Source organism: Atractosteus spatula, chromosome 20, assembly GCF_055471065.1.
Source record: "Atractosteus spatula isolate fAtrSpa1 chromosome 20, fAtrSpa1.hap1, whole genome shotgun sequence".
Taxonomy (NCBI): Eukaryota; Metazoa; Chordata; class Actinopteri; order Semionotiformes; family Lepisosteidae; genus Atractosteus; species Atractosteus spatula.
In genome coordinates, this window is record NC_142725.1 from 17,197,849 (window position 1) to 17,223,541 (window position 25,693).

The window sequence follows — 25,693 nt, forward strand, 5'->3', positions numbered from 1 at the left end:
TGGTACAGATCTAATTTGCTTTGCATAAGAGCGTCGCCAAGTTGAGTAATACTCAAAATCATGGGATTTGAATAATCTCTTGAGAAATGAACCGCGATGGGCGGCGAGAAACATCAAAGACGTGGCTTGTCCCGTGCCGTTTCTACTATTTCGATTTCTGAGAATGAAAAAAAATACCACTAAAACAGATACAGAATAACTAAAATGGATGCGAAAAATCTTTGGAGAGCATTTTGACATTTAAGAAAACGGCTAAATATGCAGCTCGTTAGTGAAAGAGATTAGCTTGTCAGAGTCCCAGTCTGGCAGTGTTTGTAGCAGCAGTTTGTAATTTTTGCCTTAAGTCCACAGCTGGACAGAAATCCAGCTTCTTTCCTGCAGATGTTGGTGACTCTTTCAGACCATAAGAAGGAAATTACTTGTCCTTTTCAGCTGTCGTCTTTACTTTTAGAGTCCAGGTAATACATAAAATAGAAAAGCAATCTCTGGGGGGAAAACAGTTTCAGTTGAATGTGAAGTATTGCCTCCGACTGGCTTTTGCTTAAAAGTTGGTTAACCTTTTCTCTTCCCTGTAGGCCTTTGTCAAGGCAGGATATAAACACATTTCATGCAGTAAACCTGCGCTGTCTGTGAGCACACGCAGGCCCAGAGTGGTGGCGTGGTGTGGGTTCTGACGCGGGTCGTTTCCGCGTTTCGATCAAGAAGGTGCTTAAGGGGGGGGTACCTCGGCCACAGTGCCCGGTTTGGGGGGGGGTCATTGGCTTCTTTCAGATTGCTTCTCGTTTTCCTCTGCTGCTTGAAGAGAAGGGAGAAGGCAGCCGGGAGGCCGGTGGTGGCTTCAGTAGCTTCAGCGAGGCACTGAAGGGTTGGGCTGCAGAGCTGGAGGCCTGGGTTACGGCGCGGGTGTTGGAGGGGGGTTTGGGTCAGTAGAGGCTGTAAATGTGAGCCGGACCTCTGAAACCACCTTTGCCAGCGCACGTCCCCCCAGGCATTGTCATTTTCCAGACAAGATGGCCGGGATGATAGAAATGTTTTCACTGCAACCTTGTAGCAGATGTTTGCCCCAGTGCAGGCCCGGCAAACGTCAAACCTAATTCATCGCTGCCTCCTCGTCCCTTCAGCTAGGAGCCTGTCACTGCCTCGATTATAAATATTTTGTTTCAGGCATTAATTAAATTGGCTGGGGGAGGGAGGGGGGCTTGTGTACAGTGGCGGCAGCTGGCTGAAACTGACAGAATAGGCCGATTGTTTAGGTTTCGTCTCTGTTAGAGACGAGAACAACCGCCGATATCCTGCATCACCGCTTGTTTTTCATCAAAAATAGAGGCGAGATCTCAGCCTGTGTGGGCAGGCAAGTTTTTTTTCCCCATCCCTGGCTCTGTATTTCCCCGAGTTTTTTTCATTTTGCACGATAAAGACTTGTTTGCAAACTTTAAAAACCAAGATTTACTTTTTCGGTTTTGTGCGATTTTCTGCAAGGCATGTAAGACGTGAGTCACTGAGAATGATTTGTACTTCGATATCATGTCTCGATACCCTCAAAAAGATAAAGTACGAGACTGTGCGTTTGCAGGAAGAGCAGATGGTCGTTATGATTTTGGAAAAGCACTTGCTACAGTGAAACCACTCTCTGTGCTGCTGCTAACCTGAGAAAGCACGTCGTTCTCATTATTTAAACACAAGCCGGAACTGCTGTGTGAACTGGTCCTTAATTGACTTTTTTCCCCGGCAAAGGTATCTACCACAGACGCTGTTATGTTTACCTGGAGGACAAGCGCTCTGCAAACCGCGCTAGTCTGTCGTGGTGCACACAGGTCACAGGCATTAACCTGTGAGGTGGTGTCTGCCTATCCCATCATCCGCTTTGCGTCCCGGTCTGAATGCACTTGGCAAAGCCTCTGGAGTGTGACACAGACCATACTAACACGAGATACTTCAATTGCCTTCACAATTTTAAAAACTGGGTCTTAAAATTAAATTATGACGATGTCCTTGAAAAAAAACAACCAAGCAAGTAGTTGTTTTTATTGGACCAGAAGAACTCAATTTCAGTTCCCAAAGTGCTCGTGTAACATGCTGGCTAGTTACTGGGTTCATGTCAGTTTTGCTTATTTTTAATGTAGTCTTCAGGTTCTCATGAAACACATTCTGTACATGATCCCCCATCTCCTCAGCTCTGTAAAACTGGCTTCGTTATTCTTGGAGTCTGTTGTTGGTAGCTCCAGCTTCATTTTACCCAAGTCTTAGCAGGCATTTGTCTGAGATTGTAGGTGTGGTTGTTAAAGCAAACAGTATCAGTTGCAATACTGGAAGCTTGTAGCCACTTCCTCTTTTATCCCCTGACAAAAATACGCAAGAGGGCACCCATAACTCAGCTGGAAAATTCCTGAGCTAACGTTCTGAATAATTTAAAATCTCAGCTCTTGAATTTTTAATGGGCTGCTGAAAATTAAAATTGGCGTGCTGGTTGATTGCAGGTTACTGCCAAGTGACTTAAGAACTAAAATGGTCTGCTTGGAATTTCTTTCCTCCACAGTAACACGCATGCACTCATCATTTGTGCCCTTAAAAACAGTGAACCTCACATCCAGACACTGTGTGCTGAGTGATGCTGCTGTGATAGAATCACGCACGCTTTCTGGGTGCGATAAGATTAGGACACAGGGACTTAATCCCATCTCACATCCCACCCCTAAGTCTTGATTTCACCACAGGGCTTTTGTATTTTATTGATATGCCAAACCTTGAAAAAGGAGCTATTAGGAGGAATTCATTCATTTATAGGCGCGGTCATTTTCCTTGGCAATGTGCGTATCCCAGTATGCACTGCGGCCTATGAAATATAGGCTCTGCATACACAGACTTGGCAGAAATCGAGCACAGGGCTCGGACGCCCTCACGCATGACGTGCTGTGACGCTTTCAGCCTCCATCTGTCCCAGCATGCTCCAGAATGAACGTCCTGGCCAGGGCCTGAAGCAGATGTGTACCTCTGGCTTTCCGAATGACTCTCTCTGCAGACCTCGGCTTTGGCTGCTCTCGTGGGCTGTGCTCAGACCTCCAGTCACTCGAGTTGAACCAGAATCTTCTTTCCTGGCCCTGCCGCAGCACTCTCCTGCCTTCAGCTTCCTAAACTCCTCTCTGTGGCTTGCAGGATGGACGAACAACAGCTTTTTTTTTTAATTAAATGAATCCCATGTTTGATTCGGGGCAGTTGACTATTGACGCCCACATTTTTATGCTCCATAAGGCCAACGTGCTGGAGAAACCTCTGTCCCTGCAGCTCCGGGACATAGGCAAGGAAAAACACTGATTTCTGACTTTTTTTGTGCAGTTGTGCTTAAGACAGTAATTCCCCCCCCCCCCCTTCATGTCCTCTTGCAAAGCTGTTGCCTTAACCGTTGGCTCCGAGTCAAAGCAGGGGCCTTGTGTGGTTCGTCACAAATCTGTAAGGAAAACAAAAACCATCTGTTCCCAGCACAGCTCGGAGTGGAGATAAGACTGTTAACACACGATTCAGCCGCTGAAATGCTTGCTGCGCCTCCACACCGCTCACCTGCGAGGAGCTAAGTAATGGCAGGGAGTTGTTTTGGGGGGGGTTAGCTCCCGGAAGTTTGTTCGAGAAGGGGGGTATTTTTGATGTGGCATTGAGCAAGGAAGTCGGGGGTTACGTGCATCAAAATAAAGTCAAAACAGGCCACGACAGCCCGTGGCTCATACGGGAGTCTGGGGAGGACATGAGTCACGCCGGCGTGCCCACCTCCGTACACCTCTCGCTCGGAAGCGTTCTGGAGCACGAGCTCTTCTGACAGAGAGGCACCGGGGCTGAAGTTGCGGGAATGCCTGTATTTGTTTTCAAGAATCGGAAGAGACCAGTGGCACTTCCAGGTGAAACAGGCCTGCGTTGACATCGTTTCTGCCTCTGCGTGCTGGCCTGTGCGCCCCTCACGGAGGGGACCCCGGGCGGGGGACACCCCCAGCGACACGCTGCCTGACGGGGGACCAGAGGGCGGAAGGCACGGGAGAACGCTGTCGGAGCTGGCGGAAAGAGCCCGTCGGAGACCTGGATTTCATTTTTGAGTGACCTCCGTTAAAGGGCGTTTAGATTTCTCAAGCCTTCTCCAGCAGGCGTCGGGGCCCTGCGCAGACCCCGCCTCGCTCCCGTTGCTTGCTGGGATAGGCTCCGGCTCCCCCCGCCAGCCCCTGAAGCGGTTGGAAAGTGGAAGGATGGATGTCCGTCTTCAAATGCCAATTTAAACATTGTAATGTCGAATTTAAATTTTGCCAACTTGGGTGCTGTGACCTTGGTGTAAAAAAAAGGGTAGGTTTCTGATCTTGGCGTGTGCGTCTGTGTAATCACAGGTTATAAATGAAGACTGATTCCTTGGGACCTCAAGGTTATGAATATGAGTGCAGTGACAAATGGACTAAAATCCGTATTTGTTTTAAGACTTGATAGATCATGACACTGCGTTCTTGGGTGTGTCGAACGTTTCAGTGCAGCCGTTTGTCCGCTGTATAAACTGTAATTCATGACCATGATACAATGTAACTGAAGGCTTTAGCAATAATAAAATCGTGCACATTCATGTTATTTACAACATAAGGTCATGGAAATGGACCATCAGTATTGATGGTCAAGGTGACTTCAACAGGGCTTTCATAAACCTGTTAGGATCAGTTAGCTCCTAACAAGCACATGTCCTTACAGGTTAGTTTTTCATATCCGGTACTGACTATTCATTTTTAACGTTATTATTTTTATTTATGCCGCAAAAACTGAATATGCACTGGAGTTTTTGTTACAATCAGGTTGCCAATATGTGGTTTGAAGGGGATGCGTAACTTGGGATCCAGCTGTATATGGAGTTTAACATATCTGAAAGTGTAAGTCATGTCGAAATTCCAAACCGGTTTTCACATTCCAGAGGGAGAAATGTTTCTTAAGTGTTCAACATCTTACATTGTACCCAGACACTGTGCTCAGAACAGATTTTCAAGTTGGTATGCTCATCAGTTTTATGAATGTTTCTTTTAGCGACTATTATTTTCTTAAGGAGTCTGCCTCCCTGTTATTAGCAGTCCTGTGTAACGCTGCCCGGATTTTCTAAGAGCTGGGAGAGGAGGCTTGTGGCTGGACTGCCACTGTCCCATGCCTTACCCGCACTCTCCTGCATCCCTGCTGCCACAGAGGAAAGTGTTAGTGTGGCTCATGCCTTACTGTGCCGCTAGCCAGAAAACAAAACTAGCATAATAAGAGAAATATGACTTCTTGCTGTGTGGGTTATCTTGTAATTTAGGAATTTGGAAAAGGGAAATTCTTGTTCACTTAGGCGACAGCTGAAAAGCCACAGAAAGCACTGCAATGAATTCCATTTAATTTAGCTGCATAGCCCCTAGCAATAACTGAGCTCCCTGCCTGCCTCCAAAGATCCTCTGACATTTTGATGTCAAGATAAGGAATCGGGAAGCTTCTGTCAAATTATAAGATCCGTGTTTGACATTAAAGAAACATTCCGAACAGACCTACAGTTCTTTCAATCGAATCGTGTGCAAGATGCATTTCCTGCGGCTCGGTCTGTGCGCATCTGTATGTACGGACGTTCACGAGATCCTTGCACACATCTGGAATCGCAATTTCCTTTTCTTCTTCTGGGATCCATGTTATTCCTGGGGGAGGGGCTCCCGAATTGGATTATCCAGAGCGTTATCATCTGCATTATTTCTGTCTCGAGAAAGAGGATCGTAGAATGCCGCACAACAAAACCGGAAGGAAAATAACCAGGAAAAAAAAAATCGGGGAGAAGCAGACAGCCTCTTCATTTTCTGACAGCCATTACATGCCTCCGAGAGGGATATGTTTTTTTTCTTAACTATCCTTTTCTGTGGCTTGAAAATGGATTTTCCTGGAGCTGCTGTCATTCAATTATCACCTCGGGAAATTTGGCGACATAACAGATGATCCCCCTTAAAACAGTTCCCTGGCATTCTACTCCCTATCTTTCATCTGCCCCCCCCTCCTCCCTCTCTCCCGCCAACATCCGCTTGCTGCTGTATATTTTATGGGGCGATCCCGACACCTGTCAGTTCAGCGCCGTGTACGGTTGATAGGATTGTGAGTGAGATGAAAGCCAGAAAAATAAAATGTTTACCGTGTGGAGAGGGGTTTTGCTTTTGTATGTTAAATCTGTACGGAAGGAGCAGGAGATGTGTTGACTGTAAATAACCCACCGCCGAGAGACCCGCTGGCCTGAAGCAGCCCGGATGGGCTGATGGGTGGTGAAGTCCTTGTCCCCCTGGAAGGATCAATGAGTCAGGAAAATAAGACCGGTTACAAATGAGACAGAACCGCCCGTCTTGCTCTTTTCCTGGTTAGCAAAGTCGGCACTGTTAAGGAAGCAGTTTTTGCTTGTGTACTTCTGCATGTTGCTGCTACATGTTTAATAGGAAGCGCATTGGTAAAATACAGAGGGTGAATGATGGAATAGGTGCAACAGCGAAGCTGTTCGCCGCCGCTGCACCAAGCCCCCCCCCCCCCCCCCCCCCCCCCAATCCCCCATCCTGTTTTTTCGATCCATCTTCTTTCTTCTCCGTCTTTCTCTTCCTCTGGGTTCAGAGTCCCGTGTTCTGGAGCGGTAGGGGGCCTGTGGTGTGCTGCGAGCGGTCATGAGCTGGGGAACGGAGACAGCATGCCCCATCGGAACAGTTTTTATCTGCGTTCTGTAGTTAGTCTTCACACTGGGATGCCAGCGGGTCGTGCTCCTTGCTTGTGCCTGGCTGCGGCTGAGGTGCACATGGCGGCCTCTTATTCCTACCTGCAGCTGCCTGGGAGTGCAGACGCTGAGGCCCGCAAGGGAAGCGCTCACTAATGTGTCAGCGCCTTAAAATGAAAGGCCCAGGCTCCAGCAGCGTGCAGTATTGTTCATGCTAAGAAAAATCGCAATAACAGCTGATTGAATGTTTTGGAAATAATTTTTCAGATTTTTTTTATTCTGTTTTTTTGGCCATTTCTTAGAGACCATGAGCAATTTGGTAAGACTGTCCAAGCCAAATTGTGCTTTTGGAGGCAGTCTACTATTCCAGTTCCACACCACAGAGATTATGGTTGCACCATAACCCAGTTTTGGGTGTTGAAAGCCTGTTTCCCCATAGGAGCACAAGGAGCTGTTGCTGCTTTTGTTTCTTGCTCAGGCATTTGTTTAGCCAGAGTGACTATACACGGTGCAAAAAAAATGCATAATTTATAGGTGTGCAATGCCACAGCAGCATGTTGCTGAAAACCCTGCATCACGCACACATGTGCAAGTGTGAGTAGTACATGAAGACTCTTTAGCTCCTTAATGCTAACCTTTGTTCCACGTTTAGCGATGATGTGGAGCTGTAGCTGCTGCCGGGGACAATATCTTAGTAGAATGGCTGTGCGAATAATCTCGCAGAGCAATGAGGAAGCATCTTGCATGGTCTCCGCTGAGCTCACCCGTGCTGGGTGCACAGCCACTGTTATACACTGTCAGCTGTATAATTGGCCATCGGAGTGTGGAGTCTGCCTCGCCGGTGTTTTGAGAAGAGCTCATTAATTGAGTCAAGAAATTGCAACAGTGGACAGGAGCGATTGATCTGTTTCTTGTCTGCAAACAGGCCTTTTAAGCCACAAATTGGAGCAGTTGTACCTTTCAGCCCCGAGCGGTTTAAGGTTTTCTATTGCTTTCATAAATAGTCCGCGGCAATTGGGAGGGGGGGCGGCGGGGTTTTTTTTGTAAGTGCAGATAAATCGGGAGGCATGGCACAGCGCTGTCGTAAGATGAACCCCTGAATAATGCAGGTTGGCCTGTGTGTGCAAACAATGGCAATCTTTACGGACTTGCCTCCTCTAGCGCTCGTTAACTCGTTAGCACTCGTTAACACGTTAGTGGATTGCAAAAGGGGCGGGGTGCAACTGGGGAGAGCACGTGGTCATCTCTTCATTAACGAGATGCTCCCCATTGCCGGTGGGGGGAAACGCTGCAATCTCGCGTATCTGCCTGTCACGTCTCTTTTGACATCTTGTCTGCTGAGAAAAGTGAAATCATTCTCGCGAGCCGCTAAAGGAGGAATTAATGCTCTTGTGCCAGGAGATAGTGTTTAAAAAAAGCTCTGCGAACCTGGGGGGGGGGGGTAGAATCAATAGGGAGCAAAAATTAATTGTGGTGCTGAAGTAGGAAACACTTGAAAGGTTAATTATTATAGCTGTGCAATGAAAAGGCATGTCCTGATCTAGAATTCAACAAGAAGCTGCATGTGACTGCTTTCATAATGGACACTTGATACGCAAATGCTCCTGTCTGGCTTATTTAAACGAGGGCCTCGGTACAGCGTTTGGGGAACGTGTATCCGCCATGCCAGAATCTGTATTAAATAGCAGCAGGAAACACGGGGCCCATTGTCTGCTGGTGTAATTTTAACTTTACCTTGCCTGTTGATAAATCCGCTCTGTGTGCGCAGTCTTGTGCAACTCCTTTCCTGCTCTCCATTTGTCTGATGTCACTGGTGCTGTCAGGTCCTTTAATTACAATAAGCCACATGATGTTAATCCTTTGTTTACTGAAGGCAAAGAACAGGCTTGGCACTAAGCACACAAGCGCAGCCTGTTCTGTGTGTTTAACGTTTCACAGACTGAGATAAGGGGACTGAGGAGGAAAGGTAGTAGTCACAGTATCACCTACAGCAGTGTTACTGTGCAGGTCTGCCTGCCTGGGCCAGCTTTTCCACCAGGTTCCCATTAATAAGCCTGTGTCTGTGTGTTCAGAACACTGCACCACCTCTGGGATAACGAGAAGCGTTTTTTTCTGTTTCTTTGGAGAGACGGCTGACGCTGGGCTTTGGACTAGATATATTAAACTGTGTGTGCAGACAGAAAAGCTGCAGGCAAGTTGAGCCCTGAGCAGAAACCCGATCACAGCTCCTCAGATATACACCCTGCGGATTACAGTTCACCACGTTTCCCTCTTGATTGGTGAATAACTTGAACCTGCGTTTGAAATTTTTACGTGCACCTTCTTGTGCAAAATTGAACAGCTTTGCTCTTTAAAAAAACAAGTGCTTTCCAAATGCTACAAAAAATAACTTTGAAGGATGTTGAAGTGTTTTATTTTCTGATTATTTAAAGGCTAAATAGTACATATCATAGTGTGTGATGCCACAGCTACTAAGCTATAAACATGTCTGCTTGAGCAGTGCTTTCATTGGTCTTTTATGGAGGTTTTTTTGACAAGAGGGAAAGGCAAGTCGTTGTCTTCTCGTCTTTATTTTATTTATAGAGTGTGGCTCATGTTAAAGTGGCATTCTGACGTGCTTAATGGAAATAAAGTACAAAATAAAAACACTATTTCGGTGAAAACAATGCAGTGGTAAATGAGATTAGCAGGGTTGAGATCTTGTTAAGGAAACAGACAAATTAGTTTCCGTACCTATTTTGTGAACAGTAAGCACACAGGGTGTTCAGCTGATTCGATTTGGCTACCACTGTGCTGTCTCGTTGACTACCAAGAAAATATAGCCATTAACACGAGAAAAAAAGAAAACCTAGAAAAAATTGTAATCCGGAAACAGAATAATTACACCCACTCGAATCAACTGTTTTATGCTTATTATTTGGAGTGTTGTCAGAAGTGGCTGTTAATTTTTGTGGGCTGACTCACTAAAGCACTCTTTGATCCGTGATTGCATGTGTTAATGTTTCAGTAGGGTATTGATTTCCTCACTAGCTTTTGTTCGTTGAATTTATACGCTCTGGGCTCTGGCAGTGCACGCTGTGCGTGTTTGATTAAAGCTCAATTGACTTTGCCAGCGAGAAGGCCAGGAGCCATTTCACTCCCTATTTGTAGCACCAAAGCTCTACCGACATGTTCTTTTGTTTCCATTCGAGCTTCTGCCACCCATGCAGTCTCCCAACGCGCTCATCCTAATCCTGCGATATTCACTGCACTCCAGAGCCTAATCCGCGGACAGGCACTTCTGCAGCAGCGTGCAGACCTGCTGATAAAACCTGGCCTGGATTTGTACCGGTCGTTCCCAGTTCAGCAGTGTCTGACTTACTCGGCCAACCCCTGACCTCTTTGTCATAAAACGTGCTGAATTTTTTTTCCTTTCCCTTTTTATTTTGCATCTCAGGCAGTTTAACCCTTTCAAAATTCTAAAGCTTGATTCTGGCTTTTTCTGTGCAGAAGTTTGGATTGTGCAGTTCTGTAGAACTGGAAAGGTTAGAATCTCTGGCTGTTACTGCTCTGCAATGATCTCTGGTTTTGGAAGAGCACATAGTTTTTTTTTTTAATTTAGAATTTTTTAGAACTGAAGGTTGGACATTTGAGCAACTTCCACTGTGTTGTTACTGTGTTTCAACAGCGGTATGTTTAGCTAAGATGACATTTTAAATGGGCATCACGGTTTTTATCTTTAAAAAAAACACGTTTAGGTCTATATTTGCTTTTCTGATGACATTTCCCCTGTAGTATTAAACTTGCTCATGCCAAAAATAAAACAGCTTCTCAGTGAGCAGAACTTGCAAGTGACCACACCCATTGTCCCAGCTAAGTCGCAGACATTATCTTCTAGAGAATGGATGAAAAACACGTTCTTACCTAATTTCTTCCACATGTGCTAGTTTGTGAAATGTCCTTGTTCTTTTTTTTAAAAGGAGCTCAACAATATTATTGGCTCATTGTAATCTGTATTGGAGAAATGTTATCAGAGGCTGCCAGAATGTTACAAGACGTTCACCAGAGCTAGAAGCTGTGCAGGCTGACAGCATTTTAACAGAAAGGTGTTCTGTTGCAAGCTGTTACACAAGTGATTTCACTTTCTGTCTAGTTTTTGCTGAAATGCTCACTGCATTGTAAGCCATCAAAACTATTTTAAGTTTAATGGGTCTGCATTAGTTTGGAGTTTTAAGTGTTTGTACAGCACTTGAGTGGAAGGAAACTAGAGAGCCATCCACCTACTGGAGTATTTGGCCTTAGGTTCTTCTGTTTACTTAAGGAACATATTTGCCATTTTTGAAGTTCTTTCTTTGCTGTTGTGAATTAAGAATATTTATAAAATATGCATGTGATTTATGCAGGTTAACACTGGTGTATGGCCCCCCCCCCCTAGAGAAACTGAGAGTGAGCGATTTGTTGACTTCCTCTTTTCCCCACCTGCAGGGTGAGTTGATCACGTTTTATTACTACTGGAAGAAGACCCCTGAGGCCGCCAGCTCGCGGGCCCACCGCAGACATCGCCGGCAGCCCGTCTTCCGCCGGATCAAGACGCGCACCGCCTCCACGCCCGTCAACACCCCCTCCAGACCGCCCTCCAGCGAGTTCTGTGAGTGTGCCGGGGCTGGGAAGGGGGGAACGGTGTTTAGACAGGACAGGCCTGCAGCGACGTCGGCCGGGAGGTGCCGTGGCGAAGGCCGGGCTGCTCTGACCAGTCGGAGCTGGGGAATTGTGTCTGCTCCCCCTCCTCTTCCTCTCCCCTGTGTGGAGTGCAGGAGACACGCCAGGGAGCCAAGCCCTGAGCTACAGGAGAGGGCCCAAAGTGGCATAGTCTCAGATGGCTGGCAGTGCCAGATTAATCCAAAATAAGGAACAGGGACCGAGTACAGTACCTCAGTAATCACTGTTGCCCCCCCTGCAGGGGATAAGCCTGCACTGCTCTCAGTCCAGACCAGCCTGCGCCTCGCACTCTGGCTTGTTTGCACTTAAAGCTCTGAGAGATAATGACCCGGTGCACGGGGGGCCGATATCAGCAGGTGCCCGTTTCTCCGTTTCCCGCCTGCGCTCCCGGCTGATGGGCAGAGAGCAGCAGTGGCATTTCCGCACGGGGAGGAGGGCTCAGAATTTTGTTTTTTCCCTTCTCTTCCAGTGGACCTCAGTTCTGCGAGCGAGGATGACTTCGACAGCGAAGACAGCGAGCAGGAGTTGAAAGGCTACGCCTGCCGTCATTGTTTCACAACCAGTAAGCTTTGTTATCCCCTTAAAGAATAGGCATGCCGCTACGTTTAATGGGGGGGGTAGGGTGGATCCTACATTGCAGTAATTTCAGATTTAAGGTTCTGTCATATTTAGGTCACCAACAAGCCTTTTTTTCCTCTAACGAAGTGGAAACTGATCATAGCTTTCTTTGACAGAGGGGCTTAAGGATGTGTGAATGGTTGTGTGATTAGTGTGTACAGCTATTTATTGAATTTAATTAGGCTCTGCTGCTGTCTTTGCATCCCTGAGCAGTGTCAGTGTTCTGGTGCAATCTCCCATCCGGCGTTCAGAGCACCCAGACCAGTCTGCGTTCTAACCTGGTGGGTCTCTGAAGCTGTGACGTGGTGCTGTGATGGCTTGGGTCTCGCAGTGCGTGCTGTTTTTTTTTCCAACATGGCAGTGGGACCAATCCATTGCCGATTTGGCCGTCGGGTATAAAGTACGTTTTTAGTAACGAGCTGAATGAGAGCAAGGATCCTAAAACAAGGCTCCTGCGTCAGACGGCGTGCGTGCGCGTGTGTGTTACAGGCCGCTGATGGGGCTGGACAGAAGGGAGTGTGTGCGCCTGTGCCTGCATTTGTGTGCTGCTTCTTGAGCTCCTGCGCGTGGGGTCAGGGCCTGCGCTATGGCTTGTGCTTCCTCTGCGTGCGCGTGTGGCCTGGCGGCATGCAGGAGCCGGGACGGACTCATCTGAGACGTCGGGGCTCGTTTTTTTCCTCCCCCCCCCCCCCCCCCCCTCCAGCTTCCAAGGACTGGCACCACGGCGGGCGGGAGAACATCTTGCTGTGCACGGACTGCCGGATCCACTTCAAGAAGTACGGGGAGCTGCCGCCCATCGAGAAGCCCGTCGACCCTCCGCCTTTTATGTTCAAACCCGTCAAAGAGGAAGAAGATGGACTTAGCGGCAAGCATAGCATGAGGACCCGACGGAACAGAGGCTCGGTACGGCTGGCCAGCTAAATACCTGTCCTGTCAAATACCAGCAAAATGCCAAAAGTCCCCTGCTTCTCCAGAATCCTCAGCTAGAGTAAAATCCGAAGACGAGGCCGTTCTTAGCCGGCGTATTTTTTTTAAAGAAAAAGTCAGATGACGCTCTCCGCAGGCCACCCGTAGACTCGGGGTGAAAGCGCTCATCTGTTCCTCCGGATCTTGCACGGGCACATCGCAGCCGCAGACGGTCGCTGAAGAGCTGCGCGGCGCAGCCTCGCCGCCAGACCCGCTCCGGGGGCAGGTGTGCGTTTAACTGGGCGGCGAAGGCGGCTCCGCCTCCCCAGAAGCCTGCTCTGTCAGTCCTGCCTGACGACCTGCGCTTGACAGGCCTCATCAGCTTTACTTGAGTCATTAATCAAAACAGCTGCTAGATTAATAAGAAACAGCTGTAAACAGCATTCCTTATTACTGCATAATCTTATACAATTCCCAAGTGCATCGCAGAACCACACCGTAGCCTACTTTTTACGTTAATATTTTTTAACGGCTGTCAAGGCAATATTCCCTTGTAAATATTTTTTTTTTGTTCCTGAGTGGTTTTCAAATCTGAAAACCTCAGTGTTTATTATCCGTTTAGTTTTTTACAGGTAGATTCCAGTTTTAGCAGCTCTGCTTTTTGTGTCTCGCATCAACACGAGGCCAAAGAGTTCTGTGTAAAACTCCTGCGGGATTACTCCGGCAGGCTTCTTGTCAGCCTAGAGCAGACTGCCTGTGATGCCGTCCCCAAACCTTTTCCAAGAAGAGGCCATTTGGAAAGTGGCTGTGGGCTCTTAGCGAGCTACCTGCGCGTTTGCATCACGGGCACAGTGAGCACTAACCTGTCGGAAAGCTCAAGCTTGTGTTTCCTGAGGAGAAGTGTGCAGCCAGGGGCGTTTCAGAACACTTGCTCTTCAGTAAAAGATATTGGTCTCATCTGCTTATTATTGCCACTCATTTCTTATTGGATGGCTCTCGACTTAAAACCGCAGGTGCACCGCTGTCTGGAGCCGGGTAGAAAAAGAGCATGCAGTGTTCTGTAGGGAGTCATACAGATTCATCAGCAGCTGCTGGGGATGTTTTGCGTAATCACTGCATCAGGAGGCTCCAGCCCTGGTCCTGGAGAGCCACAGTCTTGTTTATTCCTATAGGTCGCTCTAAGCCACTCTTGGTATTTCACGATCAGGAGCAGTTGCTCAGTTAACGCTGGCAGTAGCGCCGCTGCTCACGCCTCGTTGCTGTGCTCCCGAATCCTTTCAGATGTCGACGCTCCGGAGTGGCCGCAAAAAGCAGACAGCCAGCCCTGATGGCAGAGCCTCGCCCCCCAACGAAGACATGCGCTCCAGTGGGCGAGCCTCCCCCAGCGCCGCCAGCACCTCCAGCACCGACAGCAAGGCGGACTCCATGAAGAAGCCCAGCAAGGTACCCTTCCCCGACCCTTGGCACGCTCCTCTTGGGGAGCCTCAGCCTCATTGCGCTGAAGGTCTTGTTCATAGATCCTCCTCAGTAGAGGGCCTGACTTTCTCCACCTCTTTGCGGATAGGAGCATCTGAAATTCATCCTAAACATGAATTCGCTTTGAAGCATCGCAAGAGCAGTCGTGCCGTATTTTTAATCGGACCCTGAGCGCAAAACAAAGTGCAAGAAACGGGTTGGATGAATACGGCAGTCGGGAAGAACGAGGCAGTATGGTTGTGCGATAGAAGATGAAAGTTTAGCAGGAGCTGCCAGCGCTCTGGCCTGTGGAGTTGTAGAGTGACCAGAAGACCGGTGCCCAGCACACTCACGGTCTTCATTCTGTAGCTCATGAGAAACCTGCCTGGAACTGCAGGCCAGATGAATATATTTGAGCTCAGTTGTCTACAGAGTTGTATAAGTCATGCGTTTTTGTCACAAGCAAGGTCAGCAATTAAGCACTTAAGGCTGAAAAACATTTCATTTGTAAATGATGAAGACTCTGCTGTTCTCATTTGTTCAGATGACTCCCTTGAGAATGATTTTTATAGGGTAATTAAAAATAAAAAAGAAGGCCAAGATTTCTCTTCCTTAGCCAAATGACTGAGTTTAACATTATTGCTTTTTTTTTTAACGGAATCTGGGGGTTGGGGTTTGAGCTTGATGAACTCCTGCGTGCGCCCACATGCCAGGGGTTAGCGCGCCCGCCGGGCGAGGGTAACTGCCTTTATATCTTGGGGTGTCTTTGTTTTCCCGCAGAAGATGAAAGAAGAGGTGCCCTCGCCACTGAAGAGTGCCAAACGACAGAGGGAGAAAGTGGCGTCTGACACCGAGGAGCCAGAGAGGTCGACCACAAAGAAATCAAAAACTCAGGTGAGGAGGAGAGGGCGCTGGAAGAGTCACGGGCACGGTGATTGGCTGACAGGTGCTCTGGAAGCACGAAGCTTGAGAGCGCTGCTGCCATCTGCTGCCTTTTAAACCCCAAACCTCACATTTTATTGAGCAGATTTAATTTCGACCTCCTAGAGCTGCGGGGTCTGTGTAGTTCAGTTGATTACGCTGCAGGAAAGCAAGAAGCCTTGTCCGTGGTCCTTGAGTTGGGTTTTTTAGCACGCGCACAGTTTTGTTCAGAAAATGAAAAGGTTCAACAGAGTGGCCTCGTGGCGATGTCACAAACCAGGCTGAGCGCGCCGCCGTGTTCGCGCAGGACGCGAGGAGCCAACTCGCGGCCACACTGACTTGCGGTTGGGTCTTCCAGGAGATGAGCCGACCTGACTCCCCGTCCGAGTGCGAGGGGGAGGGCGAGGGGGAGAGCTCAGACAGCCGCAGCGTCAACGACGAGGGCAGCAGCGACCCCAAGGACATCGACCAGGACAACCGCAGCTCCTCCCCCAGCATTCCCAGCCCCCGGGACAACGAGAGCGACTCGGACTCTTCGGCCCAGCAGCAGGTGCTGCAGGCGCAGCACCCCCCCGTCATCCAGTCTCAGGGCGGCCCCCTGCAGGCCGCGGCTGCCCCTCAGGCCTGCCCTGCGCAGCTGCCCGCCTCCACCCCTCCCTCCGCGCCCCCGCAGGTGTCCCCCCCCATCCCCCAGCCCCCCTCGGTCCCGGGCCAGCAGCAGCCCCAGCCCACACCGCTGTCTCTCATGCAGCCCGGACCCGCCCTGCTCCCCCAGAGGCTGCCCTCCCCCCACTCGCCCCTGCAGGGGCTGTCTCAGGCACAGGCCGCGCCCCAGGCCCCCCCGCAGTCCTCGCAGCCCCCCTTGCACGTGCCGCTGCCCCACCCGCTGCAGGGCGGCCCCTCCCACCTGCAGCACCCACTGCCCCCTCAGCCGTACAGCATGGCCGCCGCCTCCTCTCAGTCTCAGGTGCCCCCGGCCCCCCCGCTCCCCAGCCAGCCCCTGGCCCCGGGGCACTCGCAGCCACAGCCGCCGCCCCACACCTCCCCCTCCCAGGGGCAGCCCCCCCCACAGGCCGCCGCCGCGCCCCAGCCCCCCCGCGAGCAGCCACTGCCCCCGGCGCCCATGGCCATGCCCCACATCAAGCCCCCGCCGACCACGCCCATCCCCCAGATGGCCACGCCGCAGCCGCACAAGCACCCCCCACACCTGTCCGCGCCCCCTCCCTTCCCCCAGATGCCCTCCAACCTGCCCCCGCCGCCGGCCCTGAAGCCGCTGAGCTCCCTGTCCACCCACCACCCGCCGCCGCCCCACCCGCCCCCCCTGCAGCTCATGCCCCAGGGGCAGCAGCTGCAGGCCCCCCCCGCCCAGCCGCCCGTCCTCACGCAGTCCCAGACGCTGCCCCTGCCCCCGCCCTCGGCCCCGCCCCCCTCTGCCTCCGCCCCCCACCCCGTCCCGGCCCAGCCCCCCTTCTCCCAGCACCCCTTCATCCCCGGGGGCTCCCCGGTCCTGCCCCCCTCCTCGGCGCCCACCAGTTCCTCCTCCTCATCCTCCTCCTCCTCCGCTGCCCTGCCGCCCGGCCTGCAGCCGCCCTCGGCCTCCATCTCCACGCCCCTGCCCCCCTCCGTCGGCGCGTCCTGCCCCGGGCCCTCGGGGGGGCCGCCCATTCAGATCAAGGAGGAGCCCCTGGACGAGACGGAGGAGCCCGAGAGCCCCCCCCCGCCCCAGAGGAGCCCGTCTCCTGAGCCCACCGTGGTCAACACGCCCAGCCACGCCAGCCAGTCGGCAAGGTAGGTTCAGGAGCCGGCGTTGGGGGGGGGGGGTCTCTTGGTTTTTAACAAGGTCTTCTGCTTGAGGTGGTGATTGACGCTGAAAACACAGCTTTTGTTTCAGTTCAGTTTTCCTTCTGTCAGTTCCTCGTTTGCCTCTCCAGATTGAATCTGGAAATAAACACACAAAAATAAGGGGCGAAAGGGATTTAAATTGATACCCCTACATAGAGTTAAAGACTTTATGGAGCAATTGCGTATTTACTGCAGTGAAGTACCTTCCTGAAGTCCAACAACAGCGTCCCACCTGGGATGTGATCTAATCACAAGCTCAGCTGTGACCATCCTACATGATTTGTTAGCCTGGGCTAGTCTGCTTCAGCGTTTTCTTTCCTAAGCCTTTGCAGTTTGTGTGCTTTGTATAGCGTGGGCTCCTTAGTGATTCATACTGGCTTCTTGTTTTTTAACATCTGGTCTCAAATAGACCCAAGCACGTGCAAGCCCTCTAACGCTGACTTAGTATTTCTGCGCTGTGTGAGAAAACCCCATAAACCCTTCCTTTATGTGACCTCCCTGTGCTGTCAGCTTTCCTAAGGAAAACTGAAGGTTGGAAGGATGTGACTGGAGGTATAGGGGTATGTTCTGTCAGCTTTATTTTCCAGAGGAAAGATGACCAAATTGTGGAGTTGTGTGCTTGATGGGCTTGTGTTTGCTCAGTGTGATCAACCTTCAAGATTCATTGAGTCGTCTGCACTGCGGTTCATCCGCATCCTTCTGAGAAACTGATTGATTGTTCCTGAACTTTCTCTCCCCGTTTTTAGTCTCTTGACAACCTCATAAACAACGGAAAGTTACTGTGCTGTAACCGAGTAGCACGGAGATGAATGGTTTGGATGTTATTTCGGGGATCCTTAATGGATTCGGCTATCTTGAATGCTAGATTTGGATTTAAATGCATTAAAAAATTACATTGTGGAGCCAAACAGTAAAATAACAAGTGTGCTTTCACTGCTGGAATTTATATAGAACAAAAGATTAATTACAGTATTATTCCACTGGTTGATTCCTATGGAATATGAATGTTTTGTCAAGTCTGGGTGGCTGATATCCCTTAAGTGCTGGAGAGACTAGTAATGAATACTAATAAACTCCTAAGTGCAAGGAGACAAAGTGTATTGCGGAGACCGTAGTGTAAAGATTGATTGGTTTTCAGCTTAAATAATGAGGTAACATACCTGAGGTTATTTTATTTATTTTAAAGTAATTGCATTTAAAATTTTAAATGCATACGGAACCCTTGGAGAACCTTATTTTCACGGCGAACCGCCATACTTTTCAGCGTGCCGCGAGGGGACATTTAAATGCAAGCCTTAGTCCAGGAACAGGGCAGGTCAGGAGCGCTTGGGCGTCGGAAAGGGTGCCGGAGGTGGGGGCTGTTCTCAGGTGACTTGCCTTTGTCCACCCATGTGCTTGCGGTCATCTAAGGAATATCAGCCTCGCATTACTAAGCAGAGTGGTAACCCGATCGCTGAGGAGAGGTTTCAGTACGAGATGGTTCCCCGTTTCTCCCCGATCCCGGAAAACGAGGAACTTCCGTCGTGCGTGTCGGTCTGCGTTCCGGAGATCCCGGGAAGGGAAGGGAAGGGGCGTTGCTTTAACGTGGCGCCTCCCTGCCTTCCAGGTTCTACAAGCACCTGGACCGGGGGTACAACTCCTGCGCCCGGTCGGACCTGTACTTCACCCCCCTGGCGGCGTCCAAGCTGGCGAAGAAGAGGGAGGAGGCCCTGGAGCGGGCGAAGCGGGAGGCGGAGCAGAAGGCCCGGGAGGAGAAGGAGAAGGAGCGGGAGAAGGAGAAGGAGCGGGAGAGGGAGCGAGAGCGGGAGAGGGAGGTGGAGAGAGCTGCCGTACGTATCTTCCTTTCCTCCTTTCCTAACTCCCCCGCGCGCGCAGTTTGTAAGCGGCGGCTCACCCGCGGCGAGAAGCTGTTGGTGTGCGTCCCGCTGCGCGTCGACGTTTCCGTCTTGCCCGTTTGTCGGAGCCCTGTATTCTTTCATTTCCCCCCCAGCGTGATACCGATCGGTGCTTGCGGGTAACTGTTAACACCCCAGCTGCTGGAAAGAAATTGCCTTCGCGCCGTACCGAACGGCTGCGGCTGAGTGGCCTGCAGCGGTAGTCCTCCGCCGGGAAGCTCGCGGTAGCGGCTGTCTGACGGCGGCGTGTCCGTCTTGTCCCCGTTCTCCCCGCAGAAGGCCTCCAGCTCTTCCCACGAGGGCCGGATGGGCGACGCCCCCATGGCCGGCCCGGCCCACCTGCGGCCGCCCTTCGAGCCGCCGCCCACGACCATCGCCGCCGTGCCGCCCTACATCGGCCCCGACACGCCCGCGCTGCGCACGCTCAGCGAGTACGCCCGGCCCCACGTCATGTCGCCCACCAACCGCAACCACCCCTTCTTCGTGTCGCTCAACCCCGCCGACCCCCTCCTCGCCTACCACATGCCCGGCCTCTACAACGCGGACCCCGGCATGCGCGAGCGGGAGCTGCGCGAGCGGGAGATCCGGGAGCGCGAGATCCGGGAGCGGGAGCTGCGCGAGAGGATGAAGCCCGGGTTCGAGGTCAAGCCCCCCGAGCTGGACAGTCTGCACCCCGCCGCCAACCCCATGGAGCACTTTGCCCGGCACGGGGCCATCACCCTCCCGCCCATGGCGGGTCCGCACCCCTTCGCCTCCTTCCACCCGGGCTTGAACCCTCTGGAGAGGGAGAGACTGGCGCTGGCCGGCCCCCAGCTGCGGCCGGAGATGAGCTACCCCGACAGACTGGCGGCCGAGAGGCTGCACGCCGAGCGCATGGCCTCCGTGGCCAACGACCCCATCGCCCGGTTGCAGATGTTCAACGTCACCCCCCACCACCACCAGCACTCGCACATCCACTCGCACCTGCACCTGCACCAGCAGGACCCGCTGCATCAAGGTGAGGGCACTGACTCCCCAGCACGGATCAGAGCGGGAAAGCAGCACATGGTTCAGAAATGTGGGACCTGCTCCCCCATAACCAGGCACTTTGAGGGTTAGTTCCTAAGCTTACATTTTTGATTCTGGTGACTCTTTGTTTCTTTTTATTTATATTTATTTTTTTTTGTCCTTGGCGATGATACGTCCTGAGCGGTGAGCGGTGTCACGCGCGTGAAGGCGATGTGGGGTGGTGGCTCCTCTTATTAAAGCAAAAAGTCTTCCGTAGCGGAAGGAAGGCGACTCCAAAAAAAAAAAAGAAAGTCGGCACTGGTAATGGACCTCGAAGAGCCTGGTTTGAGGAGAGCTTGCTGTGGGAGAGGAGGGTGGGGGGAGGGTTCTGGTTTCCCAGTCCCTCGGGCTGTTTAAACCTGCAACTCTGCAATAGATGAAGCCGGAGATGCGCCTGTGGTCGGTTTGCATCTGACCAGCATAATCAAGTGTGCTTCAGCGCTTTTTTTTAATAATGGTTTTGCCTCACAGCACCTCGGTGAAACTGTCCAGCTCTCCTAAAAACCATAGAGATGCTTCAGTGTTTTTAAACGGCTCGTCCGTGCTTCATGCAAGATGTGTGTAATGGATGATAACCCTGCTTACCTTTGCCACCTCTGTTCACGGTGGGGGAGTTTATGCATCGACTCCTTCATTAATTCAGCTGATAAAAAGTGTACTCATCTGATAAACTTGTGTACCAGTCTTTGACAGTTACAGCGTATTTCACATCATGTTCTTCTGTATTCCTTGTGCTTGTACTTGCATGTATTCTCTTGGTGCGGTTTCTGTTCAGGAGACGGTGTCCGTGTCTGGTACCGATGGCTCTTGGGGAGTTAATTGAAGGGTCTGTCCTAAGCGAGTGAGAGCCGACGGGACAGGGAGTCGGTCCTGCTGTCTGCCGCTGTGTGTGTGTGGGGTTCTGTGCAGCGTGGACCCCGGCGCTCTGTACTGACCCGGCTGTGCTGTGTGCCGCAGGTTCTGGTGCTCACCCCCTGGTGGACCCCCTGGCAGCAGGACCCCACCTGGCCCGCTTCCCCTACCCTCCCGGAACCATCCCCAACCCGCTGCTGGGACAGCCCCCCCACGAGCATGAGATGCTCCGGCATCCTGTGTTTGGTAAGGACACGCGGAGCGCGCTCCCAAGAGCTTCCCGAGAGCCGACTTCCAGCAAGTACTCAAGTATTTAAACACAGGAGGGCGGACGTTGACATTTTGAATGCCAACAGGAGGCATATTCTGATGTCCAAAAATATTCGTTACGCTGGACACTGATGGAGTCAAATAACCGGTGTGTGCTTGCTGCCTGCTTTATTAACATGAAGGCACTGAATTGTGTTGATGAACCCAAAAGGAGCACACATTGTTTTAGCTAAAGCAGATGTGCTCAGAGCTTGGACTTGGTGAGTGTTGTGCTGAATTGGCTCAGGCTGCTGTGCAGCTCGACCCGGCCTCCCTCCCAGGACTCCCCGACTACAGAGCCTGCGAGCCCCCGCTGAGGGGCCGGTCCGCTCACGAGAGCCGAGGACAGCTGGTTCTGCCCCAGTTCCTCCGCTTAGTTTCTCTCTCTCCGAGGGATGTTCTCCTCCGCAAGCTTTGAACCGTGTCTGCTGCAGCTCGTCTGAGATCTTACACCCACCTCGAAGTGGATGTGTGAAATAGAAATAACTGTTCCTGTGTTCCGGAGGGAGCTGGGACTTTGTTAATGAATATGGGAAGTGATGCTTTTCGCTCCCTGCGTAGTTGAGAATTTTCTAGGAGAGTTTAAGACACTTCATCGGAAAAAGAGTCCATTTCCACCTAGTATGATGTCCCCTCAAACATTTTGTAATATCTCTGGAAGTTTATTCAGTAGAAGCCTGGATTATGTCTTAAATGAAAGATAATCCTGCTGGTATAAAAGACCCCTCACATCATGCATGGCACAATTTAGACTATACTTTCACCCAGTGATAAACCTCCATTAATGTACTCTTTCATTCTTTAAGGGTAACTTTTTAACTTTTCCAAAAGGCCTTTTTTTGTGGCACGGTCTGGTAATACTTGTGCAATTCCTGAGAAGGAGCAGAAAGGTGCCCTCTGGTGTCTCCTCACCACTCGAGGGGGTGGGGGGCTGCCGCTGGAGCGTGAAGTGCAGAGGTTGAAGCGCGATGTCCCGCGTCTCTCCGCAGGCACCCCGTATCCCCGAGACCTGCCGGGAGCGCTGCCGCCCCCCATGTCTGCGGCCCACCAGCTGCAGGCCATGCATGCCCAGTCCGCCGAGCTGCAGAGGCTGGCCATGGAGCAGCAGTGGCTCCACGGCCACCACCACGTGCACGGGGGGCCCCTGCCCGGCCAGGAGGACTACTACAGGTGAGGCCAGCCTGCGGACAGCGGAGGAGAGCAGTTCTTACAGGGCACAGTGCACCAGACAGCACCACACAATGTAGACAGTCCGTTACAAACATCATAAATAATAATTCCTCACACCTGTTATAGTGCCTTTCTGGACACTCCACTCAAAGCACTTTACAGGGATCCCCTCCACCACCCCCAGTGTGCAGCCCCCATCTGGGTGATGAAGTAGACTCCCCACAGCAGCTGTCAGTGGGGAGGAGAGCAGAGTGATGAAGCCAGTTCAGAGAAGGGGGTCATTAGGAGGCCGTGATTAGTAAAGGGCAGGAGAAGATTTGGTCAGGACGCCAGGGGTTACATCCCTACTGTTTTCAAGAAACACCCTGGGGTTTTTAATGACCACGGAGAGTCAGGACCTCGGTTATGTCTCATCCGAAGGACGGCGCCTTGTTAAAGAATAGTGTCCCCGTCCTAGCTGTGCTTGGGGCCTGTATTCAAGGAAACGTGTCTTCTGTGCATTAAGATGTCAACCTTCAAGATGGCCACGGAGCAGGCACTAACGTTTCGCTGTAACTGTCCGTTTTTGTTCCAGCCGCCTGAAGAAAGAAAGTGACAAGCAGCTGTAACCTGCGAGTGAAGGCAGTGCTGTGAGTGTGGGACACACCTTTATGGACAAGGTTCTGTGGAAGGATCTCCAGTCAATATCCTATGAACAATTTAAATTAAGAAGAAAAAAAAAGATTGACGGATCTTCTGAAGATTTTTTGATCTTTTTTCGGTTTTTTATTTTTTTTTAACAGAAACGGGACTTTATTTCATATACGATATTCATTGAGTAAAGACAATTTCTCAAGACTGGTTGCGACTCCCTGCATGACGATATTTGGAGAACCTCCTGGCAGTTCTTGTAGGTGCTAGAATACAAGTCACTTTGTCACTGTGCTTAACGAAAGAAAAAAAAAAGCAGTTAGGCAGTATATCCTAAATCTTCAAGTGCTATCTAAAATTCAACAGTTATTTTAATACATTGTAGGAAGTTTTTCATAATTTTAAAGAGAGCTCAATTCTGCAGCATGGCTTTTTTGAGTCTGTAAATAAAAATATAAATATATATTATTATTATTATTGTTATTATTATTAGGTGTGGACTCCTAACCAAGGTGTTAGACCTCAAATATTATTGTTCTAAAGCATTATCCCTTTGTTTCAAAGGGGAGCACGATGGCATTATTTCAGCAGGAAAAATGGTTTCTGAAGCTGTTGGTGTGCAGTAGAGGGTTACAGGCATAACGGTACAGTACGTCTTGATCAACAACTCTGTAAATTATTTTTTAAATTGTTTTCCTGTCATCCTTAAAGACGTCACGCTTTGCAGTCAAAAATGCAGGTTTTTATCCATTGTACATGACTGCCATCCTTTGTATTCATTTCCATACAACCCATGCACATGTTCATGTCTTCTTTTACATCTTTAATGTTCTGTGAGAGTCGAGGAGGGCGGTTTTCCAGCTGGAACTCGCTACGAGAGGCTCATGGGAAGGTTGTCAGGAGGGGCGAATTGCACTGACAGGCCACACAGTCTGTGGTTCGGATCTTTATGAAGTGGTCATAGACGGAATGCAGAATTGGGTTTACAAAAAGAATAGAAAATGCACTTTTAAATTGTCTGCGATTTGATACCTTGCTTGGAGATATTCCCAGTACCAAAGTTGTTTTTTTTTAAAGAAATCCATCAGATTATTTAGGTTATTAATAGGTTATTTTAAGGAAAGGAGCAAATAATTATTTTTAAGGCTAGTCATCCTTCAGTCCCTTTTCAGCGAGGGAGAAGGTGAGTAGTGGAATGTGAAATCAAGATCTCTTCACAAAGCAAATCCATTACAACTTAACTTCATTTCAGTCTGTCGGCTTTGGTCTTATGGCATTTCTTTGTGTTGTACTGTGATTCTTTAAAGACTACGGTGAGGACCTTTTCTTTCCTAGAAGTAGGTTTTAATCCCCTCTGGGTGTCCCCAGCTCCAGGGTTCCCCCCAGAAGAGCCCCTCGGGCACCTTGCTGGCTGGCGGGAGGGGCAGTGATGATGTGGGCGGTTGAGTGAATGTAGGATCGGTGGATCAGCGAGGGCTGCAGCATGGGCTGGCGGAGAGACTTGAGTCTCGGGTTGGTGGGTCTGGGGGCCTGAGCGTTCCCGAGGCGCGGAGCTGACCAGGGCTCTCGCGTCTTCGGAGTCGAGGGCTTTGTTTGCCATTGTAGGCTTCTTAGATCTCAGTGTGATCGCTTTCACGTGACTCAACGTCAGAACGTGTAGAATAATTCACGGGCCGTTGCCCCTTTTTTTTTGTTTTGTTTTGTTCCTGTTCCGGCTGTTCGTTTTTGAGCCCCTCTGGGCGATTTTCATGAACATCAGAAATGGTTATTAACCCCCAAGGGAATTGTGTGCATCTCCGACTTCCTCAGTGGAAAAGACCAACCTGAAGGTCGTTTTTGAGTCAGTCTGAACACTACCTAGATTCTTGAAAGACCGGGGCGAGAGATGCACGCCCGTCAGATTTTTACTTTTTACAACTTTTTCCTCACAGAATGGAGAAGCTGTGAGTTGATGAGCGCTACATCCTGAATTTTACATGGCCACGTCCCTGTCACTGTGTCCAGTACCATGAATTGGCATCGGATTTCAGTTCAGTTTTTTTTGCTTTCCGTGTATCGAACCTATGATGTTAAGTGTTGTCAATGGTTTAGCTTCTTGTTTCAAACTGGCAATAGCAGAATGTAAATTCTGACTGCTAAATTTATATATATAATGGTATCTTGAAGCTTATTGTATATATGAGTAGTTTGCCATGGGATAACACAATGTAAACAAAGTAGAAACAATTAAAACAGTTGTGAGTCCTGTGTTTTCTCCATTTGAGTATTTTGTAATTTTTTTGAAAAATTTGTGGAATTAAAAATAAACTTAAGTTACACCACAGCACATCTGGGCTTCCCATGTGTTTTTGCTTCTTGTACCCTGGCTGGATTTTGACAATACTATTCAAGGTGTTTAAAAGAACTTGATTTCCCCACTACCTGCACGCCGGCAGCAGTGCCTTCAACTTTGTTGCTGCATGTGAAGCAGACACTTGTGAACCAGATTGTCATCCTTCATCTCCATCAGTGCTATTTCCTGTTTCTGCAAGTGCTGTATTTCTTTAAACTCCAGTATTTTTGGGGGGGGACCGGGGGGCTTTGATTTCTCGTTTTTTCCTAGCAAGTGGGCTTTGGGATTTCTTGTAAATGTTATCCA

At 50.2% G+C, this 25,693-nt stretch overlaps 1 protein-coding gene across 8 annotated transcripts in view; it reads left to right on the forward strand.

Moving 5' to 3' along the window:
- Positions 1–25,381, forward strand: part of rerea (arginine-glutamic acid dipeptide (RE) repeats a) — a 156,202-nt gene extending 130,821 nt beyond the window's left edge. For 6 of the 8 annotated variants that reach the window (XM_088937996.1, XM_088937997.1, XM_088938000.1 and 3 more), the window contains 11 exons: positions 11,177–11,339; positions 11,880–11,972; positions 12,732–12,931; positions 14,216–14,377; positions 15,170–15,283; positions 15,669–17,098; positions 18,759–18,981; positions 19,324–20,140; positions 21,052–21,192; positions 22,245–22,425; positions 23,000–25,381. In XM_088937996.1, the coding sequence (XP_088794122.1) occupies positions 11,177–11,339; positions 11,880–11,972; positions 12,732–12,931; positions 14,216–14,377; positions 15,170–15,283; positions 15,669–17,098; positions 18,759–18,981; positions 19,324–20,140; positions 21,052–21,192; positions 22,245–22,425; positions 23,000–23,033 (3,558 nt within the window). In that variant the 3' untranslated portion in view covers positions 23,034–25,381. The remainder of the gene's footprint in view (positions 1–11,176; positions 11,340–11,879; positions 11,973–12,731; positions 12,932–14,215; positions 14,378–15,169; positions 15,284–15,668; positions 17,099–18,758; positions 18,982–19,323; positions 20,141–21,051; positions 21,193–22,244; positions 22,426–22,999) is intronic. The other 2 variants (XM_088938002.1, XM_088938004.1) reach the window with 1 other exon arrangement.
- The last annotated feature ends 312 nt before the right edge of the window (positions 25,382–25,693 follow it).